This window comes from Podarcis erhardii (genome assembly GCF_964252035.2).
Source record: "Podarcis erhardii genome assembly, chromosome: 7".
NCBI classification, from domain to species: Eukaryota; Metazoa; Chordata; class Lepidosauria; order Squamata; family Lacertidae; genus Podarcis; species Podarcis erhardii.
The window spans coordinates 27,092,237-27,113,760 of NC_138511.1; the positions used below are offsets into that span (position 1 = coordinate 27,092,237).

Below are 21,524 nucleotides of genomic sequence, written 5' to 3' on the forward strand. Positions count from 1 at the left end.
TATACACACAACCCACCCTATACCTGGAGGTCTCAGGGTGGTTCACAGAACAAAATCAAAATATAAAACCACAAAATATATAATCAAAATTAAAAAAAATAAACCCAATATCCCACCCCCCAAAGCCACCACATTTTCAAAGGGCATAGGATGTCAATCAAATCAACCAAAGTGCCCAGTTAAAAGGAACTTTTTTGCCTGGCGCCTAAAGGTATATAATGAAGATTATAAACCCCCTAATCCGAAGATCAAGGGGCAGTTTACAGTATAAAAACACAAAATGTGTAACATAAAAACAAACGAAACACAAGCACATTCAATGGGGGGAGGATTGCTCTCCCATTTAATGTTCTTGTATTGGTCCTTGTGCCGTTGAGCATGTGCCGAGTGCAGTCTATATTACATATTACATATTTGAATGTTTTAAGGGTGTTCTTGGTTTCTTTGTTTTTTAACCTGTTGACTGTTCCTAACTTAATCTGCCCGTTGTTATTTGATTTATTGCACATTATGTAATACTGTTTATTGCTGCCACCTGCTCGTGCCAAATCATTCCTAGGCTGTGGTGGACAAGAGTACTGTTGAGCTAGTGCAGAATGCACCTACACACAGAGAGAGAAAAAGATTTTGAGTATTTTAACCTGTCGGTTTTTCTGGTCTTAATCTGTGGTGGGAAAAAGTCAATAGTACTCTTTGCACCATACAGATTTTAAGAGAGAGATTTGGTGTGTGAAGCAAGCCAGTGGCTGGCCAGATCTATCCAGGAAACCCATAATTTGGGTGGGAAGGCCATAAGGAAAGAGAGCAAGCAGATTTCTCATAGCAGGGAGTTGCAAACAACAACAACAAAATGGCAAACAAGACCACTGCAATATATCTCAATGCATTCGGGCAGTGCCTTCGGGAGACAGTAGTCCCTTAGGTATGAGGGCCTGACCTGTTTCTGCACGCAGGGATTCGTGATGGGAACGCTTTAAGGGCTGTGTGCCTTTAAATTATGTTGCCCTCCTCTGTTACATAACTGTAGCAAAAACGCAGCAATTTTGTTCCGTTTTGATTGGAGCGGAGTCATGGAATTAATACTGGCTGAAGGTGCTTTTGTTCTCTTGCTACATTTAGAGCAGCCTGTAACTAACAGTCTTTAATTATTGGAGAATTAAGCTCATTGTGTTGCCCTTGAAAGAATTTTGTGGAGTCGAAAACAGCAAACCCGTAAAGGAAAATATTGCTCTTGGGACGGATAGCGCTGCACTCCTTTCTTCCCCCGCGAGAATTAAAAACGGAGCAAATTAAAAACAAGAGTTAAGAAGAGCAGAGCCCAAATGAAGAAGAGGTGGTGGGGAACCAGGGAACAAAATCTTGATTTCCGCACTGCTAGTGTTGTAAACAAAAATTGCCCTTTTCCCTTATGGGGTATCCAAGAGCCCATATAGAGTCCTTACATAGGTTCCCTATTGGTAGGAGAGAATAACAGAGGCCAACCAGAGAATATTGAGAAGCAAAGCAGCTAGTAAGCTTGATCTTTACTGATCTGCTGCAACAGAGTGCTCCCCTCACCCGCAGGAGAAAGGAGGGACCTAGAAAAATGGCGTGCAAGGCCTTATAAAGACTTTTGAAATTGCCACCCTGTAGATCAAGACCACCCCCAGAAACATCATACATTCATTCCAGAAGGGGTGTAACCTAAGACCACCCCTCATATACATCATACCTACATCACAGAAAAGGCAGTCTAAACAGAAATTTGAACTTTGTTTTTTCTCTTGTCTGGCAGGTTACTTGATTGGATTGCCTGGGTAACCTGGCCAGTCTTTTGCGATGATAAATACTTAGTTCCTGGGCCAGGTCACAGGCTCACACCCTATTCATATCTTAAATGTGCCCTTAAGACAGAATTTGTGAGGAAAGAGACAATGGGGAGGTTTCCCACTTTGACCTTGCAGAGAAAACATTTGCTCAGTTTAGGAATCAAAATGGTTCCAGGTCGGTCTTCCTGTGCTGATCTATGTATGTGCTTGGTTGGTATGCTTATGAACATTGCTATATATCTAAGACCATAAAATTCCTATCACACTAGAAAGGCAGGGATAAAAGGATTCCCTAGCTTCTGTTCTTTCAACCCTCCTGGTGCTGTGGGTTTGTGCCCAAATTCCAATTTAAGAAGGAATATTCCTGACATTAATTCTGCAGCTCACTTCCTTCAGTTGTTCTGCACTGTCCCATCCCGCCTCCTCCCATCAGTGATTGCACATTACGGCAGCCTTCCCCAACCCAGTGCCCTCTGGATGTTTCAGAATTCCGACCCATGCTGATTTCCCAAATGCTAAAAAGAATGACTCTTTACAAGCCGTATCTGAATAAAGCCAGGCATGGAGTTATTTGTCAAGTTTCACTCTTTTAATATCGCAACAAAACCAGAAGTGAATACAAGTCATATGTAAAAGGCATATTATGGGAGGGCACCAGACTGGAAAATGCTGGGCCCCAGGGCAGTGCTGAAATACTGGTGGGAAAAGCATTGCCGATGTAACAGCACACATGATTACATTACAGTTCTTTTTGTGTCGTGTTTTATGGGTGCAAGGATGTCCCTGTACGTAAGTAAAACACAAAATTATCTTGACAAAAGCAAATAAACAGGTCAAGAGCGACATGCAGGAAACCACTTAAACGAAACTGTATTGATGTAGAAATAATTGATATAGATGGGTTAAAATGGGAAAATCAATCAAATTATATATATTGGGAGCAAAAGATTTCAGTCACCGAGTCCTAGACATGCATATGGGTTCAGACGCACACCTTTTAACACTGCAGCTTTGAGAGCTGGTGCTTGGGCACTTCATTTCTCCCTCCCCATCCCTTTTTCCTTGTGTGCCATAGCTTTGAGATTGCAAGTCTGTTGACCGTGACTGTCTTCTGATTCTTGAAGAAAGAGTGGGGTGTCGCAGAGAAAAGAAAAGAGCCTTTTTTTGAAAAGGGATTGTCTAGACTTCTAGACATGAGGCTTGAGCCCCCAGCCCTAGATGTCCTCCTCCTCTCCAGCCTTTTCTACATCTTCTGAGGAAGAGCTGCACCCCAGCTGTGAAGCATCTGCTTTGCTTGCAGAAGGTCCCAGGTTTAATTCCTGGCATCTCCAGGTAGGGCCATCTGAAATCTTGGGACAGAGCTTGAACCAAAATTAAGCTAGATGAACCAATGTGTTCCTGTTTAAATCAGCCCTTTATTGAGAACCATGAGGACTGGGATTTTTTTTATATTTTGGAGGACCATGGTTTCTCCTAAAGAAGCTATGGTAGAGCATCTGCTTGGCATGGAGAAGGTTCCAGTTTCAATCCTCAAAATCTCCAAGTAGGGCTGAAAAAGTCTGAAGTCTTGGCAAGCCACTGCCAGTCAGTGTAGAGACGGTTCTGAGCTAGGTAGACCAATGGTCCGATTTGGTCTAAGGCATCTTTCTGTCTTCCACCTGGAGAAGTGCATGCTAGCAATGCATATATTGAGATGAAGCCATCTCCTTTTTTAGGGGAGAGTTCGTGGGGGAAGCCACTTCTGTAAAGCAGGGCATTAAGCTGCAAAAGGATTTCTGGAAGGGACACCAAGGGTCATCTAGTCCAACCCCATCTTTCACCCAAGGTGTGGCTCGAACCCATGACCCTGCAATTAAGATTCTCGTGCTCTACCATTCCTTGCTTTCATAAATATCACTCTTAGGCAAGTGACTTCCAAAGTAGCTCCCTCTCTGAATGTGCAGGATGGGCTAAAGGAATTCCATTTGTACTGAATACAGTGGTACCTCAGGTTACAAACGCTTTAGGTTACATACGCTTCAGGTTACAGACTCCGCTAACCCAGAAATAGTGCTTCAGGTTAAGAACTTTGCTTCAGGATGAGAACAGAAATCAGGCTCCGGCGGCACAGCAGCAGCAGGAGGCCCCATTAGCTAAAGTGGTGCTTCAGGTTAAGAACAGTTTCAGGTTAAGTACGGACCTCCGGAACGAATTAAGTACTTAACCCAAGGTACCACTCTATCTGAATCTGCAATAGTTTTGAAATACTGTATATAAAAGGATTCTGTTCATCATGCAGGGAGTATTAAGGTCACCAAAGCCTCTGTGGGTTGATTCTTGTTTCTTGTGCTCTTCAGACCATCTTCAGGTCTTCTGGTCCAAAGGAGAAAGGCAGCAGTTCCTCCAAAGTCTTCTGAATGTGTGTCCCATCTGCCTTGGCCAAGAAGATTTCCCAATGTTTGCCGAACTAGATAAGGGTTTTTTAAAAAAGAAATCCCACAAGATGGTTGTCTTATAGCACAATCTGATGCATTTCTACCCCAAAGTGTGCCTTCTCACTGAGTGAGTACAGAGCTTTCCAAACTTGGGTCTCCAGCTGCTTTTGGACTACAACTCCCATCATCCCTAGCTAGCAGGACCAGTGGTCAAGGATGATGGGAACTGTAGTCCAAAAACAGCTGGGGACACGAGTTTGGGAAACAAGTAAGTTAGAGCATAAGGAGCACCGAAGCTGGAGAATAAACGACATGGTGTACCTGTAGCAGCAAAATCGGATGCCTTTATCTACCCAACTTGCAATAAAAACATTTCTCTCCCATATTGGTCTCTAAAGCCACAGCAGTATAACTCTTCAGTGGCTAGACTTTACCCCCTGAAGGTGCCCTCTTCCATTGTCTCCCAAGACAGATGGACGCTAGCTTGAAACTAGATCAGCTCAAAGGCCCGTTTAGCCTAGTATTGTATTCTCCCAGTGGCCAGTCAGTTGCCCCAATGGGAAGACCATACAGCACCTGAGTGCAGTAGCACTCAACACCTGGTACACAGAGGTATAGCACCTCTGATACAGGAGGCATTCAGGGAATCGGCCTAGAACAGCCTGGATCCCTTTTTGAAAACTGGTGTGACATTGGCCACTTCCCAGTTCTTAAGTATGGACTCTGATCTTTATATTAGAAGGCCTGCCCCCTCTCCCCAATTTAAGACCCCCCCCTCTCTCTTTAATGCAGTGATGGCCAAACTTGGCCCTCCAGCTGTTTTGGGACTACAACTCCTATCATCCCTAGCTAACAGGACCAGTGGTCAGGGATGATGGAAATTGTAGTCCAACAACAGCTGGAGGGCCAAGTTTGGCCATCACTGCTTTAATGCCTCTCTGGCCTAAAGGAAGCAAGCCATTTCCACAGGAGGGATCTCTTGTCCTTTGGTTCTGGTGTGTTTGTGTGACAATGGCAAAGAAGGGTATGGGGTTTAAAGGAGAGGTCTGTTTACCTCTCTGAGCACTTGTCTGCAAGCCCCACAGGGCACCGCGAACGTTTCTTGGCTGTTGCTGTTGGAGCAGAATAAAAGCAGAGTTCAGGAGTCTCGCTCACAGCAGAGGAGGCTGTCTACAAAATATGCTAATATGGTGAAAGATTCAAGTTGAAAAAAGAATGAAGTCAGAACATGACACACTTCCCATATCATTGGGTGGCTGGCTGGCTTCCAGACAGGTGTCCACTGACCGCAAGGTTTTTCCAGCATCCATATCACCACCACAGTGTCATCAATTGCCAGCCCAAATCTCCCCCTGCCCCACACGGAAACCTGTTTTAATCCAGATTAAAAGAAGGATAAAATCTGATAGGTTCAAAAAGGAGCCTGTTGCTCATAACCCAGTTGTAATGCCCCAGCAACCCATTTGCAAATCTGAAGGCACCCGGAGTTGGAGGGGGCATTGAAAGCCATCTAGTCCACCCCCTGCACAATGCTTGGGCATCTCCAAGAGGTGGTCCCAGCAAGGGGAGCTCACCACCTCTAGAAAATTGGTTCTATTGTCAAACTACTCTTACAGTCAGATCTAGGCCTAGGACTCAGCTACATTAGTCAACAAACAGCGTTTTGAATGTGTTATAAACCTGCAACACCAGATGGCACCAGAGAGCAAAAAAAAATCTAAGTGATTTTCCATAGCGGGTTTTTTCTTCTGTTATAACAATTTAATTTCTGACTCATTTATATTGTTTTTTCCCCTTTGTGCACATCCATCCCTAGACCTCTTAGAAAAAAGCTACAAAAACCCATGTATTCCTTCATTCTGCTTCTTATGGAAAAAGCTTATCATTCCAATGTTATTTTCTTGCATTGCACCTTCTTGGTGTCTTTTCCTGTCATGCAAAAGCACCTGAGAAGGGTACAGAGCAGGTGAGAGGGGGGTGGGGAGGGTCCTGGGGGCCAAACATACACACATTTGGCACTTGGGGTTGAGTTTCTCCAGCCCTGGTCTCTTATCCCACCAGATCTCTCATCACAGGTCTCAACAGAACGCCAGGGGAAGGGAAAGAAGGTCAAGAAATTCATAGCATTTAAGACTCAGTGTATGTAGTGAACTGACGTCTGGCCCCTTCTGCATTCCTTATTTAAAGCAGCATCAAACCACCTTAAATGGTCATGACTTTCCCCCCTGCCCTCCACCCAAGAATCTGAGAACTGTAGTTTGTTGCTTGGTGCTGAGAGTAGTTAGGAAGCAATTCCCAGGGTAGTTCAACTATCAATCCCTCTTCCTAGTGAATGCTGGGAACTGCAGCTCTTTGAGGGGAATAAAGGTGAAGGTAAAGGACCCCTGACCATTAGGTCCAGTCGTGGATGACTCTGGGGTTGTGGCACTCATCTCGCTTTATTGGCCTAGGGAGCCGGCACAGCTTCCGGGTCATGTGACTAGCATGACTAAGCTGCTTCTAGCGGACCAGAGCAGCGCACTGAAATGCCGTTTACCTTCCCACGGGAGTGGTACCTATTTATCTACTTGCACTTTGAGGTGCTTTCAAACTGCTAGGTTGGCAGGAGCAGGGACCGAGCAATGGGAGCTCACCCCACCACGGGGATTCGAACCGCCGACCTTCTGATTGGCAAGTCCTAGGCTCTGTGGTTTAACCCACAGTGCCACCCGTGTCCCATTTGAGGGGAATAGGGATCACCTAATAACTCTCAGCACTCTTAATAAGCAACAGTTTCCAGCATTCTTTGGGGAAAGCCATAGCTGTTTGAAGTGGTGAGACGCTGCTTTAAATGTATAGTGCAGATAAAGCCGCTGGCTGATAGCAATTATTTATAGCCCACCTTCCAGGATGCAAATCCTCCCAAGGCTGCTTGTTCACCAAGGAAGCAGGATAGGAATAATACCTACCAAATAATAGCTATAGCTCGAAATTTTGTATGCCCTTCTGACACTGCCTTCTGGATCGCCGTACGCTCAGCACACACACCTAGCGGGTAACATGCATTTTCAATGTTGCAACCTGAAGAAAGCACAAGATGGGTTAAAATCTCTCGCGACAAAGCCTTAGAATCCATATCTATACTATATTGTACTCATGGCATTAAGGCCTCATCATTGATTGGCTGAGCTGTTGTGGCATCACAGAACATTCCATTGCTTATGAAATTGGAGAGCTTGCAGGTCAGCTTTTGTGAGGGAAAAGAACATTGTCAGTTTGACAGGAATTAAAAATTCACTAAGGGTCAAGGGCTGGGGAATGGATCTGGGGAACTAAGGAGCCAGTTCCTGATCATATATATATATTTAATATTGATTGGATTTAAAGAAATAAAACCATTTCTGCCAATCTATCTTTGATACCTCTTACAGAAGCCACAGTTAGAACTTGAACTGGTTCATTAAGTATTGTCAAATTCATTCACTTTTTACTCTGAGTGATATCAGTGGTTCTGGTTCATTGATTATACAGTACACTGGCTACCCCCTGTAGAAGAAAAGTTCTGGTTCAAAACACATGATGATAAATCATCAGTAATGTAGGTTTATTTCCCATTTCAAACCTCACTGCTCCCAAGAACTCACAATGAGGCATTCGGCCCAACCTGTTCAGATGTAGCTGGACCATTAGCCATGCTTGCTGAGTGTTGATGGGAGTTGGGAGTCCGATAGCATCCAGCAGGCGGCATGATGGCTATTCCGGCAAAGCCTCAGTGCTCTTCCACCCTCAATATAAGGGATAATATTGGCACCCTGCTTTATAGGGCTGTTGCAAGATTACTGAACTGAGGCATGCAATGTGCTTTTTTTGGGGGTGGCCATGTGTCTTACTTTACTGAAGGCATTCCTGTGTCTGAAGGCATCTTCTGTTTGAAAGGCTGCTGCCAAAACAGAGGGCAGGCAAGGGTACACAAAATTGCAGGTGCGAATTGTGAGCATCGAGGCAAATGTAGAAATAACAGCATGGATTTAAGCAGAAAATGCAGTGCAGCTTGGCACAATGGGGAAGACCGGGCGACCTGCATGCCATCCCAGCCAGTTCTGAGGGTTCTTGATCTTTCAACCAGACTTGAACCAGATACCCTGCAAATACATTACTACCAGGCCCCAGATTCAATCCCCAAAGGGTTCCTTGTCTGAAGCTTTGGAGTGGCACTGCTACCCAGAGTGGACAGTACTGAGCCAGATGGACTTCAGTAGAAGGATGCATGGCATGGCTGCCACATGGAGGAGGGTCCTCCTTCACTTACCAGAGAAGATCTTCCCATCGGAGGTCAGGAGGGCAGCCCCCACCGGGTAGTTGCTGTAGGGGCAGTAGGCAAACCGCTTGGCTTCTTTGCTTGTGGCCAAAAGGAGTTGAACCTGTTCGGGTCCCAGTGCAGCGGGATTTGGAGCGCCACCGTGCTGTTGCGCCATTGCAACGTGGAGGCAGTATCTGGCAGGGCCTCCCTCAGCAAAAGCCGCACTCCCAGGGACAGGAGCGTGTGTGCAGGCACGACCCCTGAGCTTCACCTTTCCTTTAATTCACATTAGAGGAGAATTGGGGTCTTCCTCTGACAGGTGCCACAGGCAATTCACCAGCGCGCACCTATCTGTTGCTGCAAAAGTGCCCGGCCAAGCTCTCGTCCTCTCTTGCAATGCAAAACAGCTTTCTCTGAGTGAAGTGCTTCGATCTTTGCTCTTTAGCTAGCTACACTGTTTGTGTGCAGTCGGGGGTGTGGGGGGAGAGGACTTGCCTGCCCTTTCTCAGCAAATGTTCTCTCCTGGAATCATGCTTTCCAAATTATCGCTGCTGCCAAAGGCCAACAAGGTTGGATGGGTCAGGTCAACGTCCCCACATGCTCCTCAGCTCTCTTGACAGGCCCCTTTGTCCTCCTCTGCTCTGGTTCTGTGGTGACTTAAAGGTCCCTGCAACAGAATCAGAATGATGGTGAGATGCAACAGTCGCTCGGGAGTGACAGATGCCTGTTAGATCTGGGGCTCATGCTGGAAACGATGTGCTAGGCTTCCAGTGCCTCTGTTTAACCAAGTGGCTGTTGTGGGTGTTTGGAAAGGTTTAGCTGTTGCCTTGGTTCAGGGAAGCAGCGGTGCCCAGCCTCCGTCTCCTGTTTCACCTCTGTGGGTGCCAAAAGTGAGTTTGTTTGCAGATTCACTGAGCCTGGCTCCGGGAACTTGTGTGTGGACCGATGAGAAGGCAGGTCACGTGTCAAGCCACAGAACACCATAGCAACAAAGGAGATGGGTGTGGAGTGCTGGTAGGAAGAAAACACCAGAGAAGAGGGAGGGAGGGAGGGAGGGAGGGAGACAGTGCGTACACATAATACAGGAACCATTGGAAGCTGCCTTATACATTGCTCTTATCTAGTTTAGCATTGTTTACACTGACTGGCATGAGCTCTGCAGACAGGATATGTTCCCTGGGACCTTCTGCATTCAAATCAGGTGCTCTACTGCTGAGCTACAGCCCATCTCAAATAGGAAGCTGCCTTATTACTGACTCCATCTAACTCAATATTCTCTACACTGACTGGTAGCATCTCTTCACAACTGCAGATGGGGGTTTTTTTTGGTTTTTTAAAATGCAACTTTTAAAAACTATGTGTATGGACCAGATGTCCCCTGCCAAGTCCCCCAAAGTCCTACCATTGTATATAAATTAACATATGCAAATGTGAATTTCTGCCATGCCGCCCCCAGTCCTTTAAGCAACAATCCTAATCTCCAGTATTCATCTGCAGTTTCTCCTATCTCCCTTTCCCACCTTTTTGAGGACAGGGGGCCATGCTTTCCCTGCTCTATATGGGAAGCTTGCAGACTAATGGAGTCACGAACCAATGAATGGCAAGAATAATAAACCCGTGTCTTCATTATGCTTTATTGAGGGACCTCCTCCCGCATTGGAAGCTTCCGCAAATGCCTACTGGTCCACCTACATTAGCTGGCAGCAGCTCTCCAGGGCTTTAAGCGCGGGGGGGGGATCCAAACTCTAGCTGGAAATGCTGAGGCTTGAACCCGGGACCTTGTGTGTGGAAAGCAGACCCTCTGCCACTGAGCTACATCCCTTCTGCAGTCCTGTGTCCCCTCACCTGTTTGTGGGCTTTCTCAGAGACGAGACAGGCAGAAGTTCAGAGGGAACGTGGGGAGGATCCTTGGATGTCCCTAGGATGAAATTTACCCAACTCCAAACTCTTGAAGGTGTTTCTTGTCCTTATCAGTCTTGGACTGCAATCCTGACTCCTCACTGGCTCTGTTGCTTAAGCAAGATTACACACACAGTTCCCCTTTCTGGGGAAGATGGGGGCAAAACAGAAGTTGGTTTTAAGTCCCTCCTTCTCTTTGTCACTTAATATTTCACCACCCTTCCTGGGCTTTTCACTACCACCCTGGACATTTCCCCACTCTTCCTGGGCAGTGACACAACCGTTTCCTTGTCCTTATAGGTTAGGTTAATATTTCACCACCCTTCCTGGGCTTTTCACCACCACCCTGGACATTTCACCACTCTTCCTGGGCAGTGACACAACCGTTTCCTTGTCCCTATAGGTCTAATCTACTCATTTGTATTTGTCCATGCTGATCCGCCACTCTTCCTTCTCCTTATATATATATATATATAAAACATCAGCTCCTTGTTTAGTTTTTTTGCATTGGATTATATACAATGCTAGTCCTACCCAAAGTAGAACCATTGTAAGTTAATGGACGTGACTAGATTAGGTTCATTAATTTCAGTGGGCCTACTCTGTATCTGAGATTGATACATCCTATAGGCTTTTAAAACAAAATTAAAGATGTCCCCCATTTTTCTTTTTCATAGGAATTATTGTTGTTGCTGCTGCTGCTACAAGTTATTTCCTGCCCTTCACCCCAAGGTCTCTGGGTGGCTTACAGAATTAAAACACAGTATTAAAACAGTTTAAAGCAATTCCCCATTGGGGTGAGATGTTTTTAATCAGCTGATGCGGGGGGGGGGAGGGGGAGGGAAGGATTAAGCCCTTCTTCTCCAGCACTGCAGGACTGATTCAGTCGCCATTGATCTTCATTTTTTTCAATGTGGCAGATCTTAAACAAGCATCACATACGGCTGCAGCCTACCGTATTTTTTGCTCTATAACACGCACCAGACCATAACACGCACGTAGTTTTTAGAGGAGGAAAACAAGAAAGAAAATATTCTAAACGAAATAGTGGATATATGATTTTTGTGGTTCATGCTGTGGCCACAGACATGTGATCTGACAGTGAGTTTGGAGTAGCCCAATGCAAAAATCCTGAGGATCCACGTGGATCCATGCTTTGTAACCACGGAGGAGGGAAGGAAGAGGAACCATGGATCCTCTGCTCACGACTGCAGCAGATCCCCCCCGCCACCCGCAGGCATTCGCTCCATAACACGCACAAACATTTACCCTTACTTTCTAGGAGGAAAAAAGTGAGTGTTATGGTGCAAAAAATACGGTAATTTTAAAGAATCAGAGAAGGAACAGAAAATACAGTACTGGAACTGGAACATGAACAAGCCACCAGATGGCACCTTTGAGCAAGTTAAGGGTTCTGTGTTGGGACCAAGAGGAGGCGAATCATTATCCATCAGCCAAGGTCAAAACGTTGAACCTGGGTAGCATGCTGTTGGGGCTCATTCACATGTTCAGTGTAATGTGGCCATTACAGATCTAGTGTTAAGGTTTCCCCCCGGCTCCATTCCCATGATCACACAGATAAATGGCTGAGCATACAAAGAGGCTGCTGGATCAGGCCAAGCATCCTGTTCTCACAGTGGCCAACCAGATGCCAAAGCCCAGAAGCAGGAGCCGAGTGCAGCAGACCTCTCTCTGCATGTGATTCCTATCAACAGTTCTTCAGAGGCACTTACTGTGGAGGTAGAATGTAGCAACAGATAGGCTTAGCCTCCATGAATTTGTCTAATCTACTCTTAAGGGCATCCAAGGGGAATATGATGAATAAGAACATCAGGCTGATGGTCCATCTGATTCAGCATCCAGTACTTACAGTGGCCAAACGGATACCCATGTGAAGTCCGCAAGCAGTATCCAAAATAATAATAATAATAATAATAATAATAATAATAATAATAATAAATTATTTATAAAATCAAAAAGGAGGTTCAAAAAGGAGCCTATTGCTCATAACCCAGTTGTAATGCCCCAGCAACCCATTTGCAAATCTGAAGGCACCCGGAGTTGGAGGGGGCATTGAAAGCCATCTAGTCCACCCCCTGCACAATGCTTGGGCATCTCCAACAGGTGGTCTCAGCAAGGGGAGCTCACCACCTCTCTAGAAAATTGGTTCTATTGTCAAACTACTCTTACAGTCAGATCTAGGCCTAGGACTCAGCTACATTAGTCAACAAACAGCGTTTTGAATGTGTTATAAACCTGCAACACCAGATGGCACCAGAGAGCAAAAAAATCTGGCTGAGTTTCCCCAGCCACTCTGGGCAGCTTCCAATCAAGTGTTAAAAACAATACAGCATTAAATATTAAAAACTTCCCTAAACAGGGCTGCCTTCAGATGTCTCTTAAGATAGCTGCTTATTTCCTTCACATCTGAAGGGAGGGCGTTCCACAGGGCGGGTGCCACTACCGAGAAGGCCCTCTGTCTGGTTCCCTGTAACCTCACTTCTCGCAATGAGGGAACCGCCAGAAGGCCCTCGGCGCTGGATCTCAGTGTCTGGGCTGAACAATGGGGGTGGAGACGCTCCTTCAGGTATACAGGACCGAGGCACTCTCCCCTCCTATGATTTTCAGCAACTGGTATTCAGAAACCAACCACCTCTGACTGTGGAGGCAGAACATGTCCACCAGGGTTGAAAAACAATGCTAGAGCATGCAAAGGGGAGAGTGTCAGAGCATTTGTATAACACAGAGCTCAGTGCATGAGCATAGCCAGGATTTATGTTGGGGGCGGGGGCAGAACCAAGCTAACTGCAAAGTGATTGGTCAGTGAAGTTTGTTTGTTTATAATTTTTATTAGTTTTCAATTACAGTTCAATAATAGCCTCATTATAACAATGCCAAATTATAATACAGTTTCTAATACCAATCATTCAGATAACAAATTATATAATTTAGGTGTCCTGTCTCCCTGCGCGTGCTAGAATTGATGGTTTGATTATTTTATTTATTTCTGCTTTCCAAAATCTTATTAATTTCAATTACACTCTGGTCAAGATAGCAATCCCTTATACAACAACTGCAATATTAACAACTTCCATTCGTATTGACACATTAAATGGTTTATGAAACTACCAGTGAAGCACTCAAACTATATCCTTAATCTTCCCGTGTGTGGCAATTATTCTGTCCTTGATGTTTCTTCAGCAGCGTAGCGTGGGTTGTCAGCACCCGGGGCAAGGCAAGTAATTTGCGCCTCCTAACCCGGGGCAAGGCAAGTAATTTGTGCCCCTAACCCCTAACCTGCTGCCGCTGCCAGCTTCTTCTTGCTGCTGCCTGGGTATTTACGGTGGCGGCGGCGGGTCCGTGTTGGGTGATCTGAGGCGAGTTGCCGCTGGCGCTGCCGCCCAAACGACGCCGCTTGCTCGGAGGAGGAGGGCAGAGAGGCGAGGAAAATGCAAGATGGCCCAGCAGCTGCAGCAGCAGCGGCGGCGGCGATGGGGCTGTGAGGAGGGGCTGCCTGGTGCACCCTCCGCGGCTCTGACGCGCGGGGACCGCGGCGAGCACTGAGAGCCGCTGCCTGCCGGACGCCTTCAGCCTGGACGCACGCACAGCTCGTCGGTTCCGCGAGACATGGGGCTCTGCTACAGCCTGCGCCCGAGGCTCTTTGGCGACTCCGGAGGTGGCGAGCGCGCCCCCCCCAGATGTTGCGCCCGGTGCGGCCGGCCCCCCCTGCACCCCCACGCCACGCCACTGTCTTTCTTTCTTTCTTTCTTTCTTTCTTTCTTTCTTTCTTTCTTTCTTTCTTTCTTTCTACTTGATTTATGGGGGCATCTCCCCCGCTCCCCATGGCTCAATGCTATGTACAGGCATCTTCATAAACACCCTGGGAAGGTAGGCTACATTCATATCGGTTTATATGTTTCTCAAACTTGGGTCCCCAGCTGCTGTTGGACAGCTCCTATCATCCCTGGCCACTGGGGATGATGGGAGTTGTAGTCCAACAACAGCCGGGGACCCAAGTTTGAGGAACGAGGTTTGCACATGTCTTCATCCAATCAGCAGCAAAGGAAAGGGGAAAGGGTTCCTTCCCATCGATTTAAAGCAACTTGACTTCATCTCAAAAAGGACCATGTTAGCAAAGATACTCAGGCTGTGTGAATCTCCCAGGAGTTTGTTGTTGTTGTTGTTTAGTCATTTAGTCGTGTCCGACTCTTTGTGACCCCATGGACCAGAGCACGCCCGGCACTCCTGTCTTCCACTGCCTCCCACAGTTTGGTCAAACTCATGCTGGTAGCTTTGAGAACACTATCCAACCATATCGAATTCTGTTGTCCCCTTCTCATTGTGCCCTCCATCTTTCCCAACATCAGGGTCTTTTCTAGGGAGTCTTCTCTTCTCATGAAGAGAAGAGTGCTGGAGTCTCAGCTTCAGGATCTGTCCTTTGTCCATGGAGTTTTCTTGGCAGGGATACTGGAGTGGCTTGCTGGTTCCTCCTCCAGGTGGATCACGTTTGGTCAAAACTCTCCACTATGACCTGTCCATCTTGGATGCCCTGCTCGGCATAGTTCATAGCTTCTCTGAGTTATTCAAGCCCCTTCACCACAGCAAGGCAGTGATCCATGAAGGGGCCCAGGAGTTTAGCTGCATTTAATTTTTGTTGAGTCGGAAGCTAAGCATGGCTGCTGGCTTCCTCCAGGAAGGCAGAGAGAGGGAGAGAGTAAAGGAGGGTGGAAAAGGCCAAGGTTGCTGGGAGCCTGCTATGTCGCTCCCATGGTAACTTGAGCTCATTTTTGGTTCAGGTTAAGCCTTTCATGAACCTAAGTGAAAGTCAGTAACTGCATAGTAGTACCAGAGGATGGCCCGAGGCTCAATACCTGCCGTCTTCAGGAATGGCTGGGAAAGAGCTGGCACTAATCAGTGTCAATCACAGGAGGGCGCCGGTCAGTAATCACACAGTCCAAAGCCGAAGTTACATTTTATTACCAAAAACACAACCTCCGCAGACTTGGTTGAGTGACAGGCCTAATGAGCAGAGCAGCTCATTTTGGTGGTCTTCCTCCATGAAAATCAGTTGCAAATGTTTCCTGGAATGGCGCACAGCAAATGATTTCCCAACCTTGGGCCTCCAGCTGTTTTGGGACTACAATTCCCATCATCCCTTGCCACTGGTCTTGCTAGTCAGGGATGATGGGATTTGTAGTTCAAAAACAGCTGAAGGCCCAAGGTTGGGAAACACTGGGTTAGAGCATGGTGCTGACAACACCAAGGTTGCAGGTTTGATCCTTATATCGGACAGCTGTAGGGCTGCCATATTTCAAGAAGTAAAAATCTGGACACAAAAAAGTTGTTCAGTTTTTCTGGGAAATTTTGCCATATTTCCAAAATCTTGCCTGGACGCTAATTCCATCATTGGAGTCCCGGAAAATGTCTGGGGAAATCCAGACATATGGCAACCCTAGACAGCTGCATATTCCTGTATTGCATGGGGTTGGACTAGATGATCCTCTAAAAAAATGCTATGATTCATGTGTTGTTGATTTTTTAAAAAAAAAATCCATAGGATTGTAGAGTTGGAGAGACCCCAACAGCCATCTAGTCAACCTCCCTGCAGGAATCTCAACTGGATTCCTGGCAGATGGCCACCCAACCTCTGCTAGAAACCTCCAAGAATCAAGAGTTCAAGGACACATCGCAGCTGGGCAAAAACACTCAAGAAGGTTGTGAAACAAGGCCAGTGAGAGGCATGGCTAGGGAAAGAGGGAGTACCTGGTTAAGGGGTGTTGTCTGGGTGAGTATCGTAAAGGCCAGGTAGACCTGAAATAGACTGTCTTCTGGCAGCCTTTCAAACACTTCCAAATAGAGGACAGCCCATACAGCAGGAGACATGGCTGCCCTTCCCTCCCCTTATCATTAAGACCATTAAGCCCAGAGTCTAAAATTACCTCACTGCCCTGCTGCCTGTCCTAGGAGGGGTTTGTACTGTAATAAACAAAAATCTGCCCTTATCCCCTTGTGGGGGACACAAGAGCCCTTATAGTGTCCTTTGTAGATTCTCCATCAGTCGGAGAAAATAAGAGGCCAACCAGAGAATATCGAGAAGCAAAGCAGCTCGTAAGCCTGATCCTTATTGAACAGTTGCAACAGAGTGCTCCCCTCACACGCAGGAAAGGAGGAGGACCCAGAACAAAGGTGTGCCCGCCCTTATATAGACCTTTTAAATTGCCCGCCCTGGAGTCCAAGACCACCCCGCAGATACATCATACATACATCACAGAAAGGGCGGTCTACAACAGAAATCTGAGTGTGTTGTTTATCTCCTGTCTGGCAGACCTGTTAATGGTCACTTGATTGGATACCCTGGGGAGCCTGGCCAGTCTTTTGTAATGACAAATATTTAGTTCTTGAGCCAGGTCACAGGCTCACCCTATTTATAGACAGACATACCCTTAAGACAGGATTTGTGAACGAAAAGACAACGGGGAGGCTCCCCCACTCCCTGCCTCCTTGCAGAGAAAACATTTGGTCAGTTTGGGAGTCAAAATGGTTTCAGGGCTGTTTTCCTGTGCTGCTTCAGACATGTGGTTTATATAGTTATGTACGTGTTTGCTTGGTACATTTATGAACATTTATTATATAAGACCTTAATTTTTTTTAAATATTTCAGTACACAGAGGGCAAAACAGGACCGTGCTGGCTTTGGCCTCTCCGAGGCCTTGTGGTGGATTAAGTGCTGCTTCCTCTGGCCTTGGAGGCTGAGAACAAAAGCCGCCTTCATTATCCAGCCAGGTTGGACTGCTGCCACGGCACCACTCAGCAAGCAGCATCTTCTTCTGGCGGTGATACGGGACGCTCCCTGTGTACGGGTGGCAGTCTGGGCATGGCAGAGGAGCTGACGCAGCACAGGAAAGGCGAGATGCTGCAGGTGTGCCCAGGTGGCTGAGCGGTCCCCTCCCAAGCGACGAATTTTGGAGCTGTCAAGAAACCCAGCTCTCCCAGTCAAAGCAAAGCAGATCCCCAGCTCTAGACAGCCCCCTTTGAACTGTCCAAGGACAGTCTAACCAAGTATCAACACCAAAGGAGAACTGGTGAGAGGGGAAAGCCTCTAAGGGCAGAGATAATGAGCCCTGGAGGGTCTTATAGACACCCACACTCGAGGTTCCCACCTCTGTACCAGATATTATAATTTCAGGCATCCTCACAGTCATATAAATTCCTAGCCTGCCGGCTATCTCATCCTCCCGGATCTGCCTCCACATCTTCAGGGTCCTCTTCCCAAAAAGAGGTGGAGTTGCCAAAAGACCCCATCTTCCTTACAGCCAATCAACATACCAAATAAGCAAGGGCTGCCCAGCTGTGTGATCTCTGTTTCCCCCCCCCCTCTCTTTTTCTCCTCCACTGAGCTGAAACAAGCAGAATATGAAGAACCGAGCGCTTCCCTGTTAGCTTTTGCCTCGGTTTGCTTACCCGCGGAGAGGATTTATTGATCGAGCAACCGAGAACCAATATTTTACTTAGGACCATAAAGAGCGTCTTCCTAAATTAAATGGAAACTGGAAACATCCGCAGCTCGGAGGGACTTGTAGAGAGATGTCGGGGCTTCTGAGTGTTTAATGGCTGTGTTGCAGTAAGGGAAATTCCAGACAAATCCTTTCCGAGGGTGCCAAGTCGGCTTAGCTTCCAGATTGTGATTCTTGCCACGTAAGTTGCACTCCATGCTCTGGTAACTTCCAGATAGGATTATTGCAACACTCTCTACGTGGGACCGCCCTGGAAGATGACTTGGAAACTTCAGCTGGTTCAAGAGGCAGCAGCCAGGTTACTGACTCAGGTTCCATGTACAACTCAAATACAGTGGTACCTCAGGTTAAGTACTTACCGGTAATTCGTTCTGGAGGTCCGTTCTTAACCTGAAACTGTTCTTAACCTGAAGCACCACTTTAGCTAATGGGGCTTCCTGCTGCCGCCACGCCGCCGGAGCACGATTTCTGCTCTCATCCTGAAGCAAAGTTCTTAACCTGAGGTACTATTTCTGGGTTAGCGGAGTCTGTAACCTGAAGCATATGTAACCTGAGGTACCACTGTAACCCCTGTTCTAAAAGCATTGGTTGCCAGTTCATTTCCGGGCCCAATTCAAGGTGAAAGATTGCCTCCCTCCCTACAGACCCTCTTGAGTGCTAAGATTGGTAGTTCCACCCCCCAAAATAATTCTCTGGCAGGTTACCTAGGAGAGGACATTCTTTGTAGGAGCTATTGATTTCACTCCCCACAGAGCACCCTTTTACGCCTTGACATGCTTCCTAGGACTTACTCTATTCCTTAATTGCAATTAGTTTGAACTTGTCTGAATGTGGTAGCATGCCCCAGGGGTTCATGGTGAACTGTGGGTAAGAAATTAATATGTACTGAGTTGAATAGGATCCAAAAGGCAGCAGTCTGATTGGTCGTAGAACAATAGGATTCAGAATGCAGCAGTCTGATTGGTCGTAGAACAATAGGATTCAGAATGCAGCAGTCTGATTGGTCCTAGAACAATGCAGCAGTCTGATTGGTCCGCAGGAGCCATCCAATCCAGTTCCAGGTGGAAGTGAATCTGCAACCTGATTGGCCTACAGGAGAATCCCAGAATTAGCCAATCAGGTGTGGCCCATTGTGTAAATAATGTATATAAAGCAGATATTTTGGGAAAATATTCATTCCTCACTACTATGAGCGGAATAAAGAGCATGAAATCCACACTCGACTCCGAGTATATTTCAGAAATCTAACAACAACATCAGCAACAGGAAGAGGTGGTGGTGGTTTCACTTTTCCAACTTCTGGTCCTTCCTTTCAAGAGTGACAAAGGTCAGATTTCATGGAGCAATGAGGGGGGCACTCAGACGTTTGCAGATGCCAGGAAAAAACCTCAAGGGTACCTGGATTCTGGATGAGCTTGGGAAGCAGTAATGGGGGGGGGGGGAGTCGGTGCAAGTGGAAAACCACTTTCGTGGACGATGGCACCATAACATGGCGATTTAAACATTGCAAGCTGCCTCAGACCAGGTCAGATATTTTGTTTCTTCTAGTGTCCGGCATGATCTATTGTAAAAATTTATTTATTTGGCTTTTCAGATTAATTTTTTTACAATCACATATCCAGCGTACAACATAGAAACATGATTCCAGAGAATCTCCTGGACTTCCCTCCTCCCCTTTGTGGGTCCTATAGTTAGTCATCTTTTATAATAATCTAGATCTTTGACATCTCCATTGTGCCCAAAACTCACCATTAAATGACAAGTGTTATTCCAATCCTACTAACGATTTTAACCATTTACAATTTTACAGTTATAACTGTTTATAATTTTAAGATAATTTTCCCATTCCTTATTAAAATTTTGGTCTTCCTGATTCTTCTAGTCATTTTAGACATTTTGGCATAATCCATCAAATTGATCTACCACTTCTTCTCTGGTAGGGACTTTATCTTCTTTCCATCTCTGGGCTAATAACATCTACACAGCCGTGGTCACATACATAAATAGTCTTTTCTGCTCCCTTGGGATTTCAGTAATATCCAAAGGCAACACGATGACCAAGTCAGTGGTACCTCAGGTTAAGTACTTAATTTGTTCCAGAGATCTGTTCTTAACCTGAAACTGTTCTTAACCTGAAGCACCACTTTAGCTAATGGGGCCTCCTGCTGCCACTGCGCTGCTGGAGCATGATTTCTGTTCTCATCCTGAAGCACTATTTCTGGGCTAGCGGAGTCTGTAACCTGAAGCGTATGTAACCTGAAGCATATGTAACCTGAGGTACCACTGTAATGCGATGTCACTATAAACTCTTTATATAATCTATACAGAACATTGACCAGTATGAAACACATGAAATATGCACTCTCTGCAAAACCAAATAAACAGAAATCTTGTATATCTCTGAAAGTCACAACATGTGCAAACAGACGTAGTGAACAGTGATTCTGGATATACCCACTGTTTCATGGAAGTCTTCAGCACAGCAGAAGGATACAGAAATGCTTCATAAACTGCAAATTAATTATTGAAACAAAGACCTGCAGATGTATGGTAACTTACAATAACTCAAATTATTATAAACTGTACGCATGAACTATAATGTCCTTGGGATTTTGGCACCTAAAATTCCTAAAAGGAATATTTTTATATAGAAAAGGTTATTTTAAACATTTTTTCAACTCATTATATATCATGGTCTACTGCAATGGATAGCGTCTCCCCAGGATCTTATTGGGCGACGACTCCTTCCCATCACCTGATACCTCATGCTTCTAACTGGAGATACCAGGGACTGAACCTGGGACCTCCTGCATGTTAAGGACATAAGGAGAAGCTGCCAGACCAGGCCAAAGGCCCATCTATTCCAGATCCTGTTCTCTCAGTGGAAAGCCAGGTACCAGTGTGAAACACACACACAGAACCTCAGGACAGCTGGCCACCTGCATATTCCAGCAAGTGGCCTTGAGAGCCATACTGCACCCAACAGTGAAGACAGAACATAGCCAGACTTGTCCTCCATGGATTTGCTTAATTCTCTTTTAAAGCCATCCAAGTTGGTGTTCACCCTGGGGTATGTGTTGCCCTTGAACTACAGGCTCATCAATGCACATGGCACTGCTTTTATAAGGAGCAAAAGCAACGGTCCATCTAATCCAGGATTAAACACCAGGAAGAGAATGCCACCTGATCTCTTTTCATCAGAGATGCTGAGCTTGGTTCCGCTTGTGTGCAAGGCACAGACGCTCTGCCCCTCAAGCGGGGTCGAGGTTCATCGTTTACCCAAGGATTTCCACAGAGCATCTGCACCGAGAAGCTGGATCCTCTTCCTTCTGCGCTGTCAGCGATCTCTCCTGGCAGGATCCGCAACGCCGCGTGCCAGGCGGTGAGAGATGGAAGCTCCTTTTAGGAAGAGTCTCTCGTGCCGCCGGCCTGGGGAGCTGGCCAAGAAAGGGGAACACTGTCCAAGCTGGCAAAAGGCAGTATCTGGGTGCCCTTCACCTCATTCCAACGCGAAGGGGCTGGGAGAGTGTTATGTACTGAGTTGAATAGGATCCAAACTGCAGCAGTCTGATTGGTCCTAGAACAATAGGCTCCAAAAGGCAGCAGTCTG

The 21,524-nt window shown here is 46.3% G+C and overlaps 3 protein-coding genes across 3 annotated transcripts in view; 2 read left to right on the forward strand and 1 right to left on the reverse strand.

Moving 5' to 3' along the window:
- LOC309346951 (chymotrypsin-like elastase family member 2A) overlaps positions 1-21,524 on the forward strand; it is a 207,434-nt gene that overhangs the window by 77,834 nt on the left and 108,076 nt on the right. The window lies entirely within an intron of this gene.
- Positions 2,376-9,512, reverse strand: CDA (cytidine deaminase). The gene is made up of 5 exons (XM_081871433.1): positions 8,511-9,512; positions 7,171-7,282; positions 5,277-5,334; positions 4,022-4,254; positions 2,376-3,777 (listed from the first exon to the last, which is right to left on the reverse strand). The coding sequence occupies exons 1-4, from the start codon at positions 8,674-8,676 to the stop codon at positions 4,141-4,143; spliced, it is 450 nt and encodes a 149-aa protein (XP_081727559.1). The 5' UTR covers positions 8,677-9,512; the 3' UTR covers positions 2,376-3,777; positions 4,022-4,140.
- LOC309347190 (trypsin-3-like) overlaps positions 17,275-21,524 on the forward strand; it is a gene marked incomplete at both ends in the record, with an annotated part of 25,533 nt that continues 21,283 nt past the window's right edge. The window contains one exon of the mRNA XM_081871531.1: positions 17,275-17,329. Coding sequence (XP_081727657.1) covers positions 17,275-17,329 — 55 coding nt within the window. The remainder of the gene's footprint in view (positions 17,330-21,524) is intronic.